At 49.1% G+C, this 19,860-nt stretch overlaps 4 protein-coding genes across 4 annotated transcripts; all 4 read right to left on the bottom strand.

Moving 5' to 3' along the window:
* Positions 1-2,791: 2,791 nt before the first annotated feature.
* On the bottom strand, positions 2,792-3,091 carry AKAW2_70657A (uncharacterized protein; the record flags this gene model as incomplete). Its single annotated transcript, XM_041683263.1, has 1 exon — positions 2,792-3,091. The coding sequence occupies one exon, from the start codon at positions 3,089-3,091 to the stop codon at positions 2,792-2,794; it is 300 nt and encodes a 99-aa protein (XP_041547541.1).
* Positions 3,092-7,179: 4,088 nt separating this feature from the next.
* AKAW2_70658A (uncharacterized protein) lies at positions 7,180-7,629 on the bottom strand (the record flags this gene model as incomplete). The annotated part of the gene is made up of 1 exon (XM_041683264.1): positions 7,180-7,629. One exon carries the CDS (start codon positions 7,627-7,629, stop codon positions 7,180-7,182), a length of 450 nt encoding a protein of 149 aa, XP_041547542.1.
* Positions 7,630-13,027: 5,398 nt separating this feature from the next.
* Positions 13,028-14,278, bottom strand: AKAW2_70659A (tellurite-resistance/dicarboxylate transporter family protein; the record flags this gene model as incomplete). The annotated part of the gene is made up of 1 exon (XM_041683265.1): positions 13,028-14,278. The coding sequence occupies one exon, from the start codon at positions 14,276-14,278 to the stop codon at positions 13,028-13,030; it is 1,251 nt and encodes a 416-aa protein (XP_041547543.1).
* Positions 14,279-17,484: 3,206 nt separating this feature from the next.
* Positions 17,485-19,318, bottom strand: AKAW2_70660A (uncharacterized protein; the record flags this gene model as incomplete). The annotated part of the gene is made up of 2 exons (XM_041683266.1): positions 17,485-19,120; positions 19,293-19,318. 2 exons carry the CDS (start codon positions 19,316-19,318, stop codon positions 17,485-17,487), a joined length of 1,662 nt encoding a protein of 553 aa, XP_041547544.1.
* Between the last annotated feature and the right edge of the window lie 542 nt (positions 19,319-19,860).

Genomic DNA, 19,860 nt, shown 5'->3' on the forward strand with positions numbered 1-19,860 from the left:
GGCTCTAGCGTCAAAAGTTACACGGACACGCCATGTGCTAGGTACCCCTTTGTCCTCGATATTAGAATGGAGGGAAAAGAGTATCGACAGCCTTTAAGCATGCTTAGAGCTTCATGCTACGTCCACGTACGTCTCAGGGACTAGGAAGATAAGTCGTGAATATAAGCCCCGTTATCAATAAGTCCCGAAGAAGACCACCATAAGTAGTGGGAAGCGAGTCTCGAGATGACTATCTCGGCCTTTAGGAATCATATAGAGATAAGACCGTTTGTTCGGTCGATAAAGTATCTTTAATATGGTACCATAGTACTTTTAATATAGTACTATGGTACTATTATGGATCATGCCTTTAGGTGTGCAAGCATACTTGGCAGTAATCGGATGAACCCACACTACTGCGGGCATACGGTACTATTGTACCTTTAAAGATCATGCCCTTGTTGCTTCGCAGTAATGGGATAATTCAACATTACTGCGTTTAGTAGCACTGCGTTGTTAAAGGGCCATTAAGAAGCCTATTAACAACTTGCCACCATATAGCGGATAAGTTCGCGGCTTTTCTTCGCGGACATTGAGTAGAGACAATATGATGACATGACCATCCTTTCGATCGAGATATGGTACTTTAGTACCTTTAAACATGATTCGCTTGGGCCATGCCAATTCGCAGTGATCGGATGATACCACGTTGCTGTGTACAACAGCTACTGCTGCGTCGATAAAGGCGCTGAGAAGGCCCAGTGTACCAACTTGCCATTCATAGCGGGTAAGGTCGCGGCTTTTCCTTCGCATGCGACTAAGCGGAGATTATAACGCGTCTGTCCAAGTTATAGATTATAAATAATGTCTGAAGGGCCGCTTCATAAGTTTTTGTCGCGTGTATAGATGATCATTCAAAGGACGGAGCTGGATGAGTTTTGTCTGCGCGCTGGCTGATTGGAGGTTCTATGTCGCAAGCCTGATTCCAGGAAGATAAAGAGAGGATAAAGAAGCATCAGCCAGGCTCATCGAAACAGGAGTTGAGCAGCTTCCAAGCAGGTCGCTGTACCTTCCAAGCAGCAAGGACCAATCAAGCAACTTAGCAAGATTAATGGAGTGTAGACAAGTAGAACCACCACTTGAGAATTTCGTCCGTCGAAATTGCAAGCCCGACCGGCAGCTTAGTGCTTAACAAGCAGAAGTAAGCGGAGAAACATTGAGGCAGTCGACGAACGCCTGGGAGCCTCAGAAGCGGATTGAAAGACACCATTATGGAAAATCGGCTTCCCTGTCCGTGTGGCTAGTCATGATGTAAGAAGTAGAGATGTTATTGACTAGCCAACGTGGTTCGTGGCTTCCTGTGGTTCGTAAATGCTTCCTCTTTATGTTCAGGACTTGAGTTTGTGTAGATAGAGAAACCAGACCACTGTTCTTCAGCTGTCGGAGTCCCATTTACACGAAGCGCAGTCGCCAAGAGGTATCAAATTTGAGCACCCATATTGTAAATAAAGAGGGAAACCCGAGTCAGAGGGAAGACACCAGTTCCCGATCATCAGGAAATATTCCTTGGCTATAAGCTTAATATCTCTTTATAACATTCGTTGGATCATAGTCTTTGTAGAGTAAAAGTAGAACACCGTTCCGTCCATGGTGAGGTAGAGTAGGACGAGTCTTGTCAACTTGGCCGAATAAGATGCCATGACACTGTGTTCTTCCTTGGACAATGACTGTCGAGAGAGTAGACTATATTTATAGTCAAATATAAATCTGGCGTCTTCTCTTCGACCATTTTCTGACCATGAGCCCGATAATAAGTTGATTGAGCTTCTTTTGGAACTGCATCACAGCCAACGCAGTGATTGAGCCAGTCAATCGGCAGCGACTGAAGTGCGTGAGTTCGAGGAAAGGTCAATCACTGTAAATTGGCAGGTTCTTTCTTTCACTGGAGTATTGCGTCGAATGTATTGTGCGCATGGTAGAACTAACCAGTTCCAGAGTTTTTTGAGGATGTCACTATCGTGGGATGCCCCTTTGAAGTCTGTGGAAAGCTCCAGTCGTGAGCCACAGACACTGCATTTCGACTTCCATGCAGGATCCAATCCGATCTCTGTCTACATGGCTTCTTATTCAATAGATGTGACATTTTGCTTCGCGTAAGCCAAAGAGTGCCGACATTATGGCCCTGTTCTTAGCCAGTATCTGCTAATGTGAGGTGGCATGTTTATATAGAGCTTTGCTGAACTCGGGTTTGAATGGCACTAATTCAGACCCCTCTTGAATTATATATTTTGTTTCTTTGAGCAAGAGGATTTGTTCGTCGACCTTAGTCTCCGGAACTTCGAAACTTGTGGTCGGTTGTTCCATAGTGTGCGACAGAGCTTGACGTTGCTCTTTGTGGTCTGGGTGGAAGTGGGTTCGCCAAGTATGCCAACGACCTCCCATTTTCCTTTTCTCCACACTCTACCACTCACGAGACTCGAAGATCACGGAAGAATGTAAGTGGAACAACGCTAGCTTATTGATAGCCTCGATACTGTGATTAGATCTAAAGGCAATCCCTTTTTTCGGGAGTTATAACGCTGCACCATCGTATCGGCTGTAGGCTAGATACGTTCTTCCTGTTTGTAGACGGACAGTCGAGGTTGTTGACAGGATCATCCTTGGTCGATATGAGAAAAGCACACTCATTCGAAAGCGATCTCGTCTTGGTACTATCAGACTGCTGGGCTTTCGATTGGTGATTCAATGCAACTGTCTCCGAAGTTCGAATATTTTCGACCGCATTTTTCCTTAAATTTGGCGTCCACCAAATCTAGAAAGGATTGAGTATGTGCATGAGAAAGCGAGGTATAATTGGCACGAAGAGAAGGCCGTCATGCAAATGACTATCTACCATTCTGCTGTCCGCCAAAGATGCAGCACGAGCTTTTTCGAGTTTGCTCGCTTGTTCCACAACAACTTTTCGATAGTAATAGAACAGCGCTTTCGATGTTGGTATAATATTGTGCAAGCCTCCATTTGTACAAGTTGTGATCGAGAAGCAAACGGCAGGGCCATTTTGCTCGCGTTGTTGCCTTGCAATCTTCCCAGTCAAAAATGGCAAAGTTAGCATGAAGGATCTTCATGTTTCTAAGCAGCATGTATTGTACTGCTGTAGGTTGTCAAATTGTTGAGTAGATGCTCAAGTTCTTGACGATGGTAGAAGACACCCGCCCTTACATGGAAGAGTAGAGATAGAAGCGAGGTGCCTCGTCGTCAGTTCTGAGCAAGATCTTGTCGAGAATGAACCCAGTCATCGCTGCATTGGACAAGATAGAGATATATAGTCGGTTAAACTTCTCTGGTGAAGTTACTGTCGACCCCCACACACGGTGCAAGCAGCATTGGTGGAACTCTGCAAGCAGTTTCGGAAGATCGTAGCTGAAGTCGATTTTCAATGGTCGCCATTATAGTAAAATCAGAATGAGGAGCGAAGACTGTGTATAATATCTGAAGATAAAGAAGCGATCATTCTTCGATCGATCGATCGATCGAGACTCTGGAAGTAGGTAGGTTAGTAACCACATAGATAGCATCCAGCTGAGCAACAGATAACTTACAGAGGATATAACCGCTTCCACAGGCACCAAGCTTGAGCATATGCTGGACCCCGTCTCGTCTGATCCCTTTTGGCGATCAAACTGCCACCACATGACAAGTTGGCTTCAAAATGAGCCACTCTATATAAACGTAGGCTATAGGCCGTAGCATGCTACCATGCTTTGCGTACATAAGCCAGAGAACGACATTAATGATGGCCTTGATTTTGTGCCACATTCGTTCTTGAAGTGAAGATTATAGTGGAATTCCGACCGATTGTCGTCATCTCCGACGCGAGATATCTGAGATACCCATGGTCATTTTTTCTCCAGGGGTGAAATTCTCACTTCACTCTCCAGTGGATATAGTCATTCTGAGCGACCCATTCGCTTCAGAATGATCGATAGCCCAAGCCATAAAGAAGGCTATCCAATGGCTTTAACTTGTGCGTGTGAGCTGAATTGGTTTGTGAAGCGAGTTGGTTATATTGGCTTTATAAAACCGCGCAGTGAAACGGTAATTGAGGAAGCGCTTTCCACTCGAAAGTGTAATAAAACCTCGACTAACTTTCTCTGAAGCCTAAGAAAAGCGCCTTTGTGTTCTTAAGTCATGGCGAAAGCATTGACTCGTTTGAGAGATGAGCTATGAGCGATAGAGATGTAAAGGACGAGCGCTTGTGTTATAACGGCATGGGTTTTATGATCCGGTCGAGTGGTCCCAGCGTCGACGATTTCTCCCAGCGTGATAGAGAAATCGCCCTGCTGGGGTTCGTATGCAACCCCAACCACTGGCTGGTTGCAGCATCGAGAGGCAATTGTATTTGCGAAAGTCTGTTGTGGTAGAAAGATAAGCGCTTTCGCATCATCCAGCATTACAAAGGCATTCGTGATGCGTGTGGGCCATGGCACGGGAGATCGGGTGCTTCCAATCCTCTTCATTGCCTTGGAAAGCCGAATGCGTTAGGCGTTTTTGTAGAAATGGTTGTCGCTTTGGGCTTGGTTCTCCTGTGTGTTTGGGCCAGGTGAACTCTTGATCGGCTAGATCTACCTCTGAAGAATAGGAGATTTTGAAATGTTCCTTAGATGAAAAAGGTACAAGGACACAGGTATGTATTCGTGCAGAATGAGATTAGTAGCCAGTGTCGAAGGGCTTGTAATTATTGAGAGTGATCAGAGGACGAAGACATGAAGCCATGGTCGATGTCATCCGCGTTTTTGATCCCAACGTTCAAGCAGAGAATTTAGGTATTTGCTTGGAGTGTTTTCTTCCAAATGAGAGTCTGCGTCGAAGGATTGAGAGCGATAACGTCGCCGTCTCGATCATTGATTTTCACCAAGCTTTGGCATGCACCGAGACCAGAGCCGGAGTGTGATGTAGACGAAATTGGAGTTTGGCTGCTAACGAGGTTGTCAAGAACCCCAAAGTGTTTTCGCGACAGAGTGCTGTCTCTTTATCATCGCCGAGATTCGAGCCAACCGCAATATATCTTGCTGCTTCCTCTTTTGCGAAGAATATCGTCGCAACCGAACCATTGGATGCATCGCCTTCGGCCATTCAGCTCAAGAGAATTCGATGCCGGCTTCTAGCAGATGGTTGCCGAAAGAAAGAACAATCGAAGGAGCATGTCCCCGGCAAGATAGGAAGAACCAAGCGATGGGTTGGAAAGAGCGATACCACACGGTCGCTTGCGTAAGGACACTTGAGAACTTGAAGAAGTAGATGTCGCTTCGTTACCCAGACCGTGTGCCAACAATTCGAGATAGAGCATTTGACGCAAGGTGTTTGCTGTCGGTTCTATTGGCAATCACGGCTCACCTCAGGACCGATGAAGGGAGAACTTGTGTATAGCATCATCGGTGCACTTAGCTCATGACGGGCAAACCCGTCACCCACTGTGCCACCTGCTACACTGAGAAATGCGCTTCCGGCAATACTGTTGTTCGAAGCTTGTTCAAACTTTGCTCAGGGTGGTTGCTGATGAGCTTGCCTTTTGCCAGTTCTATGGCCGAAGATGGATCTACCTTTTCTCGTTTCACTCTTTTTCTGATATGGCTGATCCCATGCGACGTGGCCAAAAAAATATTTAGATGATAATTTTATGTCGCGTTTTTCGACATCTCGTCCATTTGAGCAGATGACTCAAGCAAAAGATCGCCTTCAGAAAGATCCAGCATCTCCCCAGTAATGTCGAGGTTGAAAGCAGGCTCGAGGGCCGCATGTATAGTAAATGAAGATTCGAACTACCCGTCCAGGCCCAAAATGAGACTATTGAACGGAGCATCGTCAAGTTCAGAGTCCACCTAGGTACTCAAGCAGCCGTATATAGTGATCTTCGTTTGTCTTTTCGACGAGAAGTCGCAATTGGCAGATACCGCATGGAAAGAGTAACTGGACATCGTTGTGTGTTACGATAAGTTATAATAGGCATCATAGCTGCTATAGGATCGACCAGGGACTGTAGCAAGGCTCAGTGACGCGTTTTTGTGAAGCCATGCCATGCTTAGAAGATTCAGCGATGCAATAGTCATAACTGGGTCGTTCGATCGAAGTGGGCTTGAGGTTTCGGATGCGGTAGCAGAGGTTGGACAGCTTTAGAAAAGTGCGTGAAACTAAAGCGTCGGAACCGTAGATTGCGACCGTGAAATTATAGGCCCCATCAGATATCGCATCGCTGCTGAATCCGAAGATGATCGTTGTAGTCTTATAAGAGTCGACGCCGCAATGTGCTGAGACACTGGGTCAGATTGTATATAGATTGTGTCGGATCGTAAGACGGCTGTGAGAGTGACAACTAAGTCGAGGTCACCATCGATATACGAAGTCGCAATCGCGATTTCAAGTGGCAATGACACCCACTAAGCCTCCAAGTGATTTCACCACCGATTACTCTTCTCGCTTGTTTTCTGCGATGATGAAAGGTAGGCAATTTCCACCAGCACCATACGTCGCTGTGTAAAGCGAGCTTGTGACGCAGTCCAAAATCACAGCTCTAGGTAGCTTGGTGCTTGGCTTTTTGTCGCAGCCGGTGAGAATAATGATATCCTTGTAGACTTCGTGCACGAATTTGCATGTCTCGTATGGGCTTTTTTCTTCGAAAAGCTTCCTTTGAAGGACAATATTGTAGTCGAGACGCACTCCGTCATGGTTCATACCAAAGCTCGGAGGCCTTCTATATATAAGGGGTTTATTCCGATTTGTTACCCTTCTTCGAACTTCTCGAGGACTGTCGGACATCGTTCGAATGTCAAAGGCTTCCTTTTCTCTTTCTTTTTGTCTTTTATTTTTCCCTTTCCCTTTTCCCTTTTCCCTTTTCTTTTTCTTTCTCTTTTCCCTTCCTTCCTTCTTTCTTTATTTTTATTTTTTTTTTCCCGAAGGTAGCATAATCATCGTCCTTGACTGCATGAAGAGCGTAGGGTTACCAGATCAGGCAGAGGCGTTTGTAAGTTGAGTGAGTCTAGCCTCTCAGTTATCAGCCATCATGCGAAGCGACGGAGCAGTCAGGCGACGATGATTATTGCTGGCAATTTATGCCGTGTGATTCCAGATGGCTGTGTCCCATCATCCAACATCTTGTGACGGAACATCGCAGGCAATTTATGCTGTGCGATTGCCGACTTGCTCTCATCCGTGCTGATGACGAGTCTTGTGAGCACCGGTAGCCACGATGACAACTTCGCGAGCATCCATGATAGTCTGAATACCCACGGTAAGTGACCTCCGCGGCACCAAGTCCAAGTCATTGCCAAAAAACCGTGAGTTAGCCAAGATTGTGTCATATGCCAGGGTCTTGACACGAGTACGACTGCTCAAAGAGGAGCCTGGTTCGTTGATCGTAAGGCTGCTTTCTGTACGGAGACGGAGAATGCAAGGAGGCATGTCTGTCAGAGCGAGTGCAGAGATATAATTTTCGTCGGCAGATGTAAGGTCATCAAGCGTAGCAGTGATGTCAAGACGGAATTGTCCATCATCTGAAAACAACATGTTGCAACGGAACAATGAAGTGACAATTCCTCCAGGCAATTTATGCCGTGTGATGCCAGATGGCTGAATCCCCTCATCCAAAGCCGACATGATGCGACCGAAGAATCAGGGGACAATTCCCGCAGGCAATTTATGCTGTGCGATTTGCTAGTGGCCTTGTCTTTGAAGCCTCCCTCGTTATGCTGGGGAAAGATGAAGCGTTCCGTAGTAATTGGCAAATCCTGCCTTTAGTCACGGCTCGAATACATAAGTTCGAACTTGTTGGCTCTGTGGATTTGCAAAGGTGAACAGACCGATGAGCTTTCGCAACGACCAGCTACCATTCGAAGGCGACATGATGCGACCGATGTATCGGCGACGATTCCCGCAAGCAATTTATGCTGTGCGATTTCCATTGGCTGCATCCTTGATGTCTTCAGCGCTGCTTCAAGGAAGATGATGCGTTCCGTAGTAATTGGCAAACCCTGCCTTCAGTCATAGCTCGATGAGATAAGTTCAGACTCAGTGACTCTGGATTGTCGAGGTGAAAAGAACGATGAGCTTTCGCAGCGACCAGTCACTTTTGGAGGGAGACATAATGCGACGGAACAATCAGGTAGTTCTAGGAGATTTTCCATTGCTGCGCAAGTCCTGGCGATTGTGTATCACCAACCTGGAAGGCCATCGTCGTAAGATTGGCGAGAACGATGCCTTCCATAGTAATTGGCAAACGCAATCGCGGCGACACTCTTGGAGAAAGTGATGCCTTGCGTTGTATTTAGCGAACCTGCGCCAACGCAGTTGCTTTGGGAATGCCAGAGTATTCAGCGGACGCTGACTGGTCTTGACGAAACAGTTGTCGCAGACAAACAATTCGCCAAGGCATCTTGTACACTGAAGTGTATATAGGAAAGTATGACGATGGCTGTACTTTGTAAGTTGACCACGAGGTACCACCGATAAGTTTTGTTTCCGAGTCTTGTGGGTGTGAGAAGCGTTTGCGACAGCAGCCGATGTCGCAAGCATTCTCACTCCTTAAGTTGTCCTCTCATTCCTGGGGCTTCCAATGTTCAGTCCTGTGGTTTCCGATGTGCCAAGGCATCCTTGACGAGGTTGGCTTCCATCGCGTATATATATTGCCTTGCGTCGTAGTTTTCGAAGACGGTTGGTGGTCGTTTATAAGACTTTTGCCGGAGCCATCGTTGTTGCGAGAGCTAACGTCTTCCACTGGTCGTAATCGCGTTCGAAGGTATTGACTCCAGCCTTTATATATATGATTGAGTCAGGCTTCCCAGTAATAGTGCCTGCGAAATACCTTGAATCCGATGTGCCTTTCGTGATGGTTCTTGAACCAAGGTTTACCAGCTCAATCCACTTGGGTATGATGTTGGAGATCGGACAGCCAGTGTCAGGCTGACAGAAAGACAGACCACGGTCTATGCAGCGATCAGATTGAAGTTTGACGCTCAGACGGTCGGAAAGCTCGTCCTAGTCATGCGTACGAGTAGCGAGGTTGTGGCGTTTCTTCTCGGTCCTCGAATCGCTAATGCTATCTTCAATGGGCTCTGATGACGTTTGCCGGAGCCATCACCATTGCCTGCGTTCATGCCCTCCGCTTCGGTACTGTTCTGGCAAGCTTAACCTCGATCATCGATATTCGAGAAGTGAAAGATGTGAGAGACATGAGAGATTTAGACTGCTAGTCCGATGTCTTTCGTCGTAGTTCTTGTGAGGAGGGGTGTGTTGTGTCATGCTGCAGACGATGAAGTGCAGGACTTAGCCAGGAGGTGATCAACGCAGCGATAAAGTGACGCAGCAATGAAGCGACGAAATGCTTTGGGCTTCAAGAGATGAGACAACGGAGCAGTGGACGTCGAAGCGAGAACGCCACGGAGCAATGAATCGACGGAAAGATAAGGAGACCATCGTCGCAGTTCAAGATTTTCTTCGCTTTAAGGAGATTCCGGTTTCAGGAGAGCCCCGTCAACTGATAGGTTGCGTCGAGCGAACTCTTCCAATGTGGGAATCGAAGTGGTGTTCCTAAAGAAAGCTGCCTCGTAGAGTTTTTTTGACTGCCACTCTGGAGGCTATATCCATGGTTCACGGACCAGCCGCGATGGAAAGATATATAGAGGCTGACTGGTACCTGCACAGTCGCTATATAGAGGGAGCAGTCGAACGCTAAGAGGAGCGACCGTCCAACGGACAAAGTCCCTCAATGCCTCCTTCTTCCGAGCCCTTTTGGAGCTAAGGCTAAATTCAGCTAGCTAATCGAAGCGACGAGGTGAAACGTCGTGCTGATTGTAGTGCCAGTATATAGAGCGAAGGAATGACTTGAGTTTGTCGTTTCGAAGAACTGGTTATTCGGCTCGAAGCAGTGAGTGGAGAGAGCATGTATGGCTGCAGAATGTCGAAAGCGTACATCAGTGGCTCTTCCAGCGCGGCATCGACGAGCCAGCGTCGCGTCGCGAATGAAATTTCGTGGGCTCATGGGATCATTATCGTCCCAATCGACGAAGCCTTCTGAGATCTCGAAAGCGTCCACACTCATCCTGTCAATATACAGCGTAGGCCAAGGAGCCGATGAGCTGGTGCTGGATCGCTTGAAGTCACGAAGATCTATTACTAGGTCGATTTCGTCCCGATCAACGATGCCTTCTGATGCTTCGGAAGTTCCTCTGTTGTTCCTCCACTATATGCCGTAAGTCAAGGAGCCGATCAGCCAGTGCTTGATCTGTTAAAGTGACGAGGATCTGTCACTAGGTCGCTTTCGTTCCGATCAACGAAGCCTTCTGATGCCTCGAAAGTTTCTCTGTTTACTTCCGATATATAGCGTAGCCCGAAGAGTCGATGGGCTCAAAATGTCGGGAATATATATTGTATACAATACAGTAGTGCACTTCTTCTTCCCCGCTGGCCCTTCGGGTGTGTTCGATGGGCTTATAGTGTCGAAATATGTACGCAGCGACGGTTGAAATTATAGTCACCATTCGCGACCCTGTTGCAAAGCGTCGAAATGTTGTACACCGTTTTGGAGATTATATAATTCTGCACTGGTTGGCACATTATCCATTGTGTATAGGTGAGAGCTGTCAGTGGTGTTGATGAAGACTGGGCCAGCCAATCAAGGTCGAGAAGTCTCGTATATGCCATCTCCACCGAATGATAGATGGGGTATAGAATTGGTCTCGCAGCGTATATATCGTGACGGGCGAGTTGCCGTAATCAGAATCGTCGGCGCAGGCCTTCTCCATGGGGCTTGATTTCAGTATGTCATAGAAATCACTAACGCGGCCACAGATCATCGGGGGTGGACTGCACGTGAACGATGGAGACTAAATGTCCCGCGGAGTTGTGCAAGGGCGTCTCAGAGTTGTTGAGGCATCATGGCGTGATTCTGTTACGAGAGACAATGCAATAAGGAGTCGTAAGGGAGCCACGACTGAGGCGGTTTTTGGAGAAGAGGGGGACGCGAGTCAGAACTGCTGCGGAGATGCAAACCGCTCGGTCGGCGCGTTGGGTGGGGGGCAAAGAAAAGATTAATGAAAATTGGCATGAGGATAAGCATAGAGGACAAAAAATGCAAAGTCGAATAAGCACAAAAAGGCGTTTTATGCATAATAATCGAGGGGATGTGGTTGGATGGCCGAGGTACGATCTTCCGGCACAGTGAGCCGATCGAGGGCTGGATCGTCGCCGAGAAGAGCTTTTTTTTTCAACGCTATTCTGTCTTGTTTCCAATAAGAATGACAGAGTGGCAGGTTGCTCGACGGACTTCATCCGAGGCAAGACCGGTGACCCAAAAGGTGATTGTATCCCCATGGTGTGCCCTGACCAAGTGGGGTTAGTTTTCCTGAGTGGCTGGAACCAGGGGCTTTTTTATGCTTACTGTGGGTATCTCGGCGTTAATGAGCTTGGAGATGCCGTGGCAAAGAGAGCCTCCCTCGGCATGCCGAAGCCGAATGCATGCCCACGACGGTCGGGGAATTCGGAGAAGCCGGCTTATGCCAAACCCATCGTAGCCGGTATTTCCCCGGGGGGTTTTTAGAAGTACTCGGTATGCGAGCTGAGATTTTCCAGTTTCGCTAGGCGAGATGAGGCGGATGTTGCTGCTAGTCGATCTCATCCCGCCCCAAAACTTGAGTGAGGCCAACTGGATAGGCCCACGTGGCACCAAAGAGAAAAACAGCACAAATGAGAGTCATAATGAAGAAAAACAGAAATAATACCACAAATGAGGTGGTGTGACGTATAACGGAAACAAATGAAGGTCGTGCCATCGGGACAGACGGCTTCTTAGGGTTGTTCCCCGCTCGTTAGACTAAACCCCCATCCCCAAAAAAGAAAGTGATCAGGTGAGGCGATGGAGGGTCCCCAAAGCAAGGTATATTACCCCTCCTTGACAACTTATGACGGAGAGTGTGAGGCGAGCGTAAGAAAGCAGGAGAAAGAGTGTGGAGATTACATGAGGGGCAGTATGCGGTGTAGAAGGGGAGGCAAAACACTGAGTAGGGATACATCGTTGACAGAAGGGAAGCAGACAAGATAATGAGGTTACAATAGAAGCAGTATCAAGCAGGAAGATAAGGAATGACTAGAAAGGAAGAAGAAAGTAATGAAAGGATACAGTAGCCATCTAAGTTTCGAAAGAGGGTGTGATGAAGATGCAGATGATGAAGACGATAGAGATGATGATGATTCAAAAGAGTGTATGATGAGCTGATGAGCAGTCAGATCGATGCTTGAGACCTTTCTGAGTATGGAGAGGAGGGGAGAATGCGAAGGAGAGATTTGGAGAGTAAAGGAGGGCCTTTTTATACCTGAGAATCATCAGTCATCAGAGTCCAGATCATCGTTCACAGTCCAGTGCCTCCGTTCACTCTATACATGGGAATGAGAGAGGAAGTCGTGGAATGAGGGCTTCAAACCGTGGAATAAGGGCCCATATCGTGGAATGAGAGCCTCACGGCGTTACGCTGAACATCAGGATTCACATATTCTCGTGGAATGGAGACATCTCTCGCCCCGAATAGGAAGTGGAGATAGTGAACGGTCGAAAAGTGTGAACGGAGGCAAGAGTGAACGGGTCGATGCGACAAATACCATTCCACGCAGTCTCTCGTAATGAACATCACACTACGAGAAAGTCCGTATTGTGTAGCAAAAAGGGATCGGGTTGCTGTTCACGCAGGAGAACGCGGGTCATTACTAGCTCTCTACCTTAGGGAACTTCCGGTGGAATCACAATAAAAAAGAAAGGGGGATTGTAGGACATGAAAAAAGTCTAATTCTAAATCTATAATGTATCCCAAACGCCTGTGTAGCTAGAACAACAATCCAAAGGAGTCGTAAAAAGGCTGACACAAAGAATGAGCGCTCAATATAGTGTATGCATATAATCGTTTCACCAGAATTCACCGCTAGAGATGCAAGAACATTGAAACCCAAAAGATGCTGAGGCTAAAATATGAGACAAGAAATGGAAAAGGAACCAAGGCGGTGTGAGGAATCATTCAGACACATCCTCATCTTGACCCGGCCACATGATGTCCTTGCGGATAACGGCCCGGATGGCGCTAACCAAGACAAAGATAAACATGATGATGACACAGAGAGACATGGCGGTGGCCACGCCCTTGACGCCTGGGCTCTCAAACATGTTGGCCAGGGTGATGGTGGCAAGAGTGAAACCGGTGTTCGGGAAGACCATGGCGAACCAGTTGAGGTGGAAACCCTTGGGCGGGGAGCGGACGACAGCAACAACCGCAATGCAGAAGAACCAGAAACTCAGAGCCCAAAGGAAGATGGCCGCACTGACAGCAAGGAACAGCATGACGCGTCCGTCGATAACAGCGTGGGGATCACCGACGATCTGGAAGTCATCAGGCAGCGCCTTAGCCATACCAACCAAAGCGAGGGCAGTAAAGGCAGGTGGGCCAACACAGATGAACATTCCAGGTCTGTGTTCGGAACTCGGCAAGCCGACCTCCATCAGTCGTCCGATGTAGTGGGCGTACATCATGAAACTGATAGAGAAACCAAGACCCTGGAAGGTAATACCAGCGATGACCATAGGTATTCCATCACTAGCCGGCTGTCCACTTGCGATAACGGACGCGATGGTACCGCTAAGCATGACAGGGAAGGCTGGCAGAATCCACGACGGCATCATGGTGTGCAGCTCGTATTTGTGGGTGGCAAAGACAAATGAGTACTGAGCGACGGCGGTGATCATGGTGAAGCCACAGTAGATCCAGAAGAGGACTTGGAGACACTTGGTAAATTTTTCGTTCGAGTCATCACCAAAGCACTTGTACAAGCCAGTGATCATAGTTGCAATGGAGAGCCAGAAGGTCGGGAAGAAGAGACCTTCACGGTCATGGCCGAGAGACTCCAACATGTTCTTATGCAGGATGAATCTGATGGCCATGAGAGTAGTGACGATGACGAAGAATGCAATGTTGAGACAGTAGACTACCCGGGCAATGTCCTTCAGGCCCTTGAAGTCATGAGGCTGGTTGACAATCAAGAGGGCCAACCCGCCGCAGCTCATGGTCAAGGTATACCAGGCCCAGGTAAAATGGCGTAGACGCTCGCGGAGGCCCACTCGACCTGGTTTCTCGAATGTATGGTTGACGCCTAAGTCGGCTTCGTGATTGACAGTTATCTCGGAATCATGGTTGGCATGTTTCTTGGTCTCATGGTGGAAGGTTTCCAGATCCGAACCAGACGAGCCAGGGAGGCTCGTTTCAACGTTCATAGTGCCGATCGACTATGGTCTATACGGTGATGTATAAGATATGAGGTGAAGAAATCAAAGATAGGAATAGAGAAGATGTGCGAGGCAGTGTAACTGATGGAGAGCAAAAGCCACCGGCTTCCCTGCTCGTGAACAGTAGGAGAATATCAAGAAGTAGACAATGCCTGGTTCAAGTGCCTCGAAAGGAATGAGCCAGCCTTTTAACCAGGGAGGGGTGACCAGGCCTTAGCAAGCTGAGCGGACCCGTACTACTATTGTACACCGGGGGCCCACAGCGAAACAGCACGGAAAAACGTTTTGGGATACGGAGAACTGAATTGATAATTGTGGAGTGGATATGAAAAAAAAAATTCTGGTAAGACAGGGTGTTTGCTCAGGTAATGCAATGGCTTCTGGAAGAACCAATTGTTCCACGAGCTCGACTACCAGCGATGTATTGCACCTCCAACAGACAGGACATTCCACAGGTCATATAAGACTACGCATCAACCCCTATGCTTTGGGGCTACAGTAAGGCAGTGCTTCTTGGGCTGCCAGAAAGATCGTCCTTCAAGTGTCAACACAGCATGGCCAAGAGCATAACAGCCGACCTGCAGGGGCATGGCAAGAGTGGTTGGCTCACCAGGCGAAGAGCATCACAGTCTAGACTTGAGATAATCAGTATCGCGGGGCCCAATATCTAGGCGTATGTAATCTCCAATTTAGGTCAGGAGAATTAGGAATCATAACAAGGGGGGGCCACCATATTGCCAAGGCGGACAGGGATCCACGGCACTCAGTCGAAGCATCATAGGAGGCGAAGGTTGAACCTGATGGCTAGGGGAGTAGATGGTTCATGATCCTCAACCTTCCAGAGACTCTCTTCCGCCAAGCCATGCGAGGTTATGGTTCTGCATCAGTGGGTCGGTATGCATCGACAACGTCAACTGGCAGGGCAATTCAGTTCTGGGTAGAAGAATTGATGGTATGCGCCACGCACTGTGTTATTATTATCACAGAATTTTACCCGTTTTGAAGGGTTGGGGTCCGGAAATTCCCCGAGAGTGCGGACGTGCCCATTGCCAGCATTTGTCACCGCAGAATCGCTGCCACATCAGGGACCACAGGTCTAAATCGGCCAAGAGACCTGTATAACTTCGTCTCAATTTTGAACTGGTGGTGATACATCTGAGTTTGATGAGTGTTGTTATCGGGGACAAAAAAACCGAATTTTCGAAGATTGATTTTTTGCCCCTGGATCCATCCCGAAACCTTTTCGGCCCATTGAGAGTTACGACATGGGCCGCGACGGGTGCGGCAAAAGGAGTGGCCAAACGGGAGGAGGTCGATGCTAAGCCCTGTTCGGACCGAGGATTAGGTACGGGAGACAGAGGCAGGAAGGTACGAGACGAGGAACAGCAGTAGCAGTAGTAGCAGGAGCCTGGAGGACCAGAGATAGTACACTTACTCAGTCGGGAGGCAGTCCCAAAGACAAGGTTGGAGCTGGAAAAGTGGAACTCGATGGACACCATCCGCGCCAATCAAGCGGGCAAATGCATTGTAGTGCGCATCCAGGAATCTTCAACGTGCGCTGATTTCTCCAACCTGTTTCGCTCCCCAGATGAGCGATGGCCAAGAGGAGGATCGACAGCGCACCATGGCATCTCCGCTGCCAAGTAGTGGTGGCTATAAAATGCCCAGAATATGGGAGAGGAAGCGAGCAGGAAGGTTTTTGCCAATACTATTAAGACTGCGGGAGATTTCTTGGGAGGTTCGGGAGTGGACAGTCAGAGAACTAAAGTCGACCGCAACCCAAAGAATGTAATGGAGAGGGGGGAATCGGAAGTGGGCCCTGACCCATGCGGGTGACCCATGGATGGCAACAATGTAAAAAACAGGCCCATATACGCATAAATTGAGGTCACCGGTGAGGGCAAAAACTGAACCTATTCAACCAACTGGATGGGGGTGGGGAGACAGACAGACAATTGGGAAGGAGAGGATGGAAAATGAAGAAGTTGTTTGTGTTTGTGGGAAAGTGAAATTTGGGGGGGAAGGAGCGGAGGAAGACGGAAAGGCATCAGAGGAAATCCTGGCTGGGCATCCCTTGGCACGAGTTTCCTCCGGAACGTTTGACCTGATGGACCAGATAGTAGATAGTCCAGATAGTCCAGATAGAGTAGACAGTTAGAGATAGAACTGATCTTCTTCCTACTCCTTCACAAAGTCAATCCCGATCCTTCCCTTCCGTCTCTTGGATGCTCTTGGCCGGATCGCCGCCAAGCATGGCTCAGCCATCTATCGAGATACTTGAGACTCGATAGATCGTTGATGAAACTATCTCGGCGTTCTTGTCCGCTGGCGATCCCCTTCTTGTCGCCTAATCCTCGAGTCGTCATTCCATTCTGTGACTTGACTCCCTTATCTCCTCGCCTACTTCGTGGTACTCCGGAACTCCTGGAAAATGTGATTGCCTACAACATGCCAAGCCAGTGGCGATGCACTTCCTCATTTTCCCCCCCTTAGAGTGCCTAGAGATGAAGCGCGAGTTTGATGGCCACTATCTACTAGGATTCCGTCAAGGCGACGACATCGGCTGCAGATGATGTCCAACGCCCAGCTCTTCACGGCAACCCGGATCGGCTTCTGGACCCCCCTGCAGATGGACAATGGCCCGCAGTGACACGGCTAGAATTAGAACAACTACCCGATAACACAACAGGGAAAGTAAGACGAATGCTGCCCGCTGCAAGACACAGGTCAAATCTTAGGCAGGCGAAGAATCTGGAACTCGCTTCGCGCGGCTTGGATCAACATGCAGAAACGCTAAACATGCACATGCAACCTGTCCCCAAGACAATACAATACGCTATCAGGATACCTCATTGCGACGCAAACTCAGCTGTGCTTGTTATTACGCATCCACGATGGAGCCAGGGTAATTCATAGCAAATAATCATTCAACATCATATACACAAAAGGAAATTCGTTGTTGGCAGTGGGAACGACGAGCGCATAAACTTTGAAACAGACTCCATACACTTATCTGTCATCCCGTACGCCAGGTCATGCATCTCATGCCATCTGTCGTGCGTTGTTGGTTCTGTGGTCGTGCGTATCTGGATATACATGTAGGAAGGATGGATTGGAGTTTTTCTTGGAAAGAATCGTATCGAAAGAAAGAGAAGAAGAAACGAGTGGAGAGATCAGACGCAGTGCAAGGGCATTCACATCATCATCCGATACACCAGGTCCGAAGCAAGCTCGGTGGTGGTGTCCAGCAAGGCACGGAAGCCCCGCGCTGAAGGCTTCAATGGTTTGCTCGACGGAGATACAAGATCACTCTCTACTGGTGGAGAGTAGGCCGCCAAATCACGCACCTTGCAGGCAGCAAAGTGCACGACCAGCTTCCGTAGCTCGTTATCCCGCAGCTGTGTAGCTGACGTGGGGGTGATCGGCTCCAGACGAGTAGTCTTGGTGTACGTGTAGTGCAGGAGATCAAGAATCTTTCTGGCCTTGGTGGTGTTGAGGCTATGCTGCTCCTCGTCCTCACTCTCAATGCTCGATTCCGCGAATCCCAGGTACAGCAGGTCGCGATGGAGCTTGCGGAGACAGAGCTGGGCCAGCGCAGGGATCAAGTATCGGGTCGCAAAGACGTACAGCTTGGCATGGAAGACCAGGTATGGCAGCTCAAACGGGGACCGAGCAGACATAACGCTTGGAGGCCTCGTCACGGAGCAAGAGCGGGGGTCGACGTAGTCGATGGCTGAAAACTCGTCCCAGAGACTGGTTCCTTTCTCGTTCATCCGGGAGTACTGCTGCCTGGCGAAAGAGGTGTCGATCATTGGACCCGTCTGTCGTCTGGCCGTGACTCCCTGGTGCTCTTTGGACTCTTCCCTCTCCTTCTGCTGTGTCTCTTCCTTCGGGTCTTTGTTGTCCTCTTTGCTGGGGGCGTCTGCCCCATCTTCTGGAGGCGTGGGCGCAGTGTGCTCCCAGCTCTCGGTGGGCGATGAGGCCGCCGCCGCCGCAGTATCAGCTGGCTCCGGAGCAGGAGGTATCTCTGCAGTCTCAGGAGCTGGAGGGACATCCTCAGACACTGCGTTGGTTTCAGAAGCAGGATTGGCGGCTTCCTCTTCCGGCTTCGAGTTCGAGGGGGGTGGCGTGGATGGAGGTGTCAGGTTGGGCGCGGCTTCCTCTGCGGCCGCTCCCTTCTTCTTTTTCTTGTCCTTCTTATTCTTTTTACCTTTTTTTCCCTTGGATGCATCATCTCCAATGGCGTCCCATCCATCGCCATCATTCTGCTCCGCTGCGGGAGTTGGAGGAGGCTGCTCGCTTGCCTCTTTTGTCGCAGGTACTGGTTCTTGAGGCTCATCATCAGCAATGGCACACTCCCAGTCGTCATCCTTGCCCGGGAAACTGTGCTCCACTACAGCAGGCCTGTGCTCTTCGTCCGGACGACTCCACCCATCATCGAGAGACTTGTCGTGGTCGTCCCCATGGGGTTGGTCTACCGGTCGACCAGGGGGTGTCGGGGCCCGCGGAGGAATAGCTGCTGGGCTGGAAGGATCGTTGGAGAAAACACCGCGAAACGGATTGTTTACGGCCTGCTCCTCGCGGTCCTCTTCGCGCGACCCCGGGGGCGGCACACGGTAGTCGCCGGTATAGGCGTACTCGCAGAAGGCGACGAAAGTTTCGACGTCATACTCTTCCAGAACAGCGATGTGGTGCTTTGACTCGCGGGTCTCCCCACTGTTCATGAGATGGTCGAGTGGCTGGGAGACATGACGGGCGAGGCCGGACTGGATGGTAAGCTTGGTGTGGTTGGGGCCGACCAGAAAAGTAAATGGCGGTGAATGGACGATGCTGTATCCATCCAGAGCGTGGTCAGTGGCAGCACTGTGGTGGTTGGCATGAAGCAGAGATAGAAGGAAAGAAAAGAATCAAGCGCAGAAGCCGGACAAAATGGTGTGAGTCATTCGAGAGATCGCAATGGCTAGAGTCCCAATTCTGGTTATGATTGAAGGTCTGCACTCACCTACTAAAGTCCCGATCAGACTCCATTGGCGAAAACTGTTGCGTTCCTTGTGACTACAACAAGAATTGAGTTGAAAGCAAAAAAGGGCCGACAGACAGACGGACTCAGAATGCGATTAATATATGCGATCCTCCAATACTCCTGTCTGTCTGCGGAGCTCTCCACTCATACATGCGCCCTGGAAATTTTCCCCTCCGGGTGTCTAGTCCCTACGCCAAAGCAGCTATAGGCGCAGGAGCCGACTAACTGGGTCAAGGCAGTCTGCTACGTGTGCATCGCTAACGGGTTTCGGAGTGGGTTGACCGCCAGCTTTTGCGATGCCAACCAACGGCCCGTTTAGTTCGTCTTATCGCGACCACCAGGTGATGCATGGGCGTCGCTAGCCAGAGATCAGCGTCGTCGGACTGGTTGAATCTTGTAGCAATATATCCTATCCCTGGGTGTAACATATGTATCCTGCACGGGCTGCAGCAGAGGGGACTTCATAGATTGATGATGGGAAATCGCCCGTTGATCCTCATGCCCAACCAGACGCTCGCTCTCAATGCAACAACATCTCACACGAGAC

The sequence above is a fragment of the Aspergillus luchuensis genome, chromosome 7 (assembly GCF_016861625.1).
Source record: "Aspergillus luchuensis IFO 4308 DNA, chromosome 7, nearly complete sequence".
Classification (NCBI taxonomy): domain Eukaryota; kingdom Fungi; phylum Ascomycota; class Eurotiomycetes; order Eurotiales; family Aspergillaceae; genus Aspergillus; species Aspergillus luchuensis.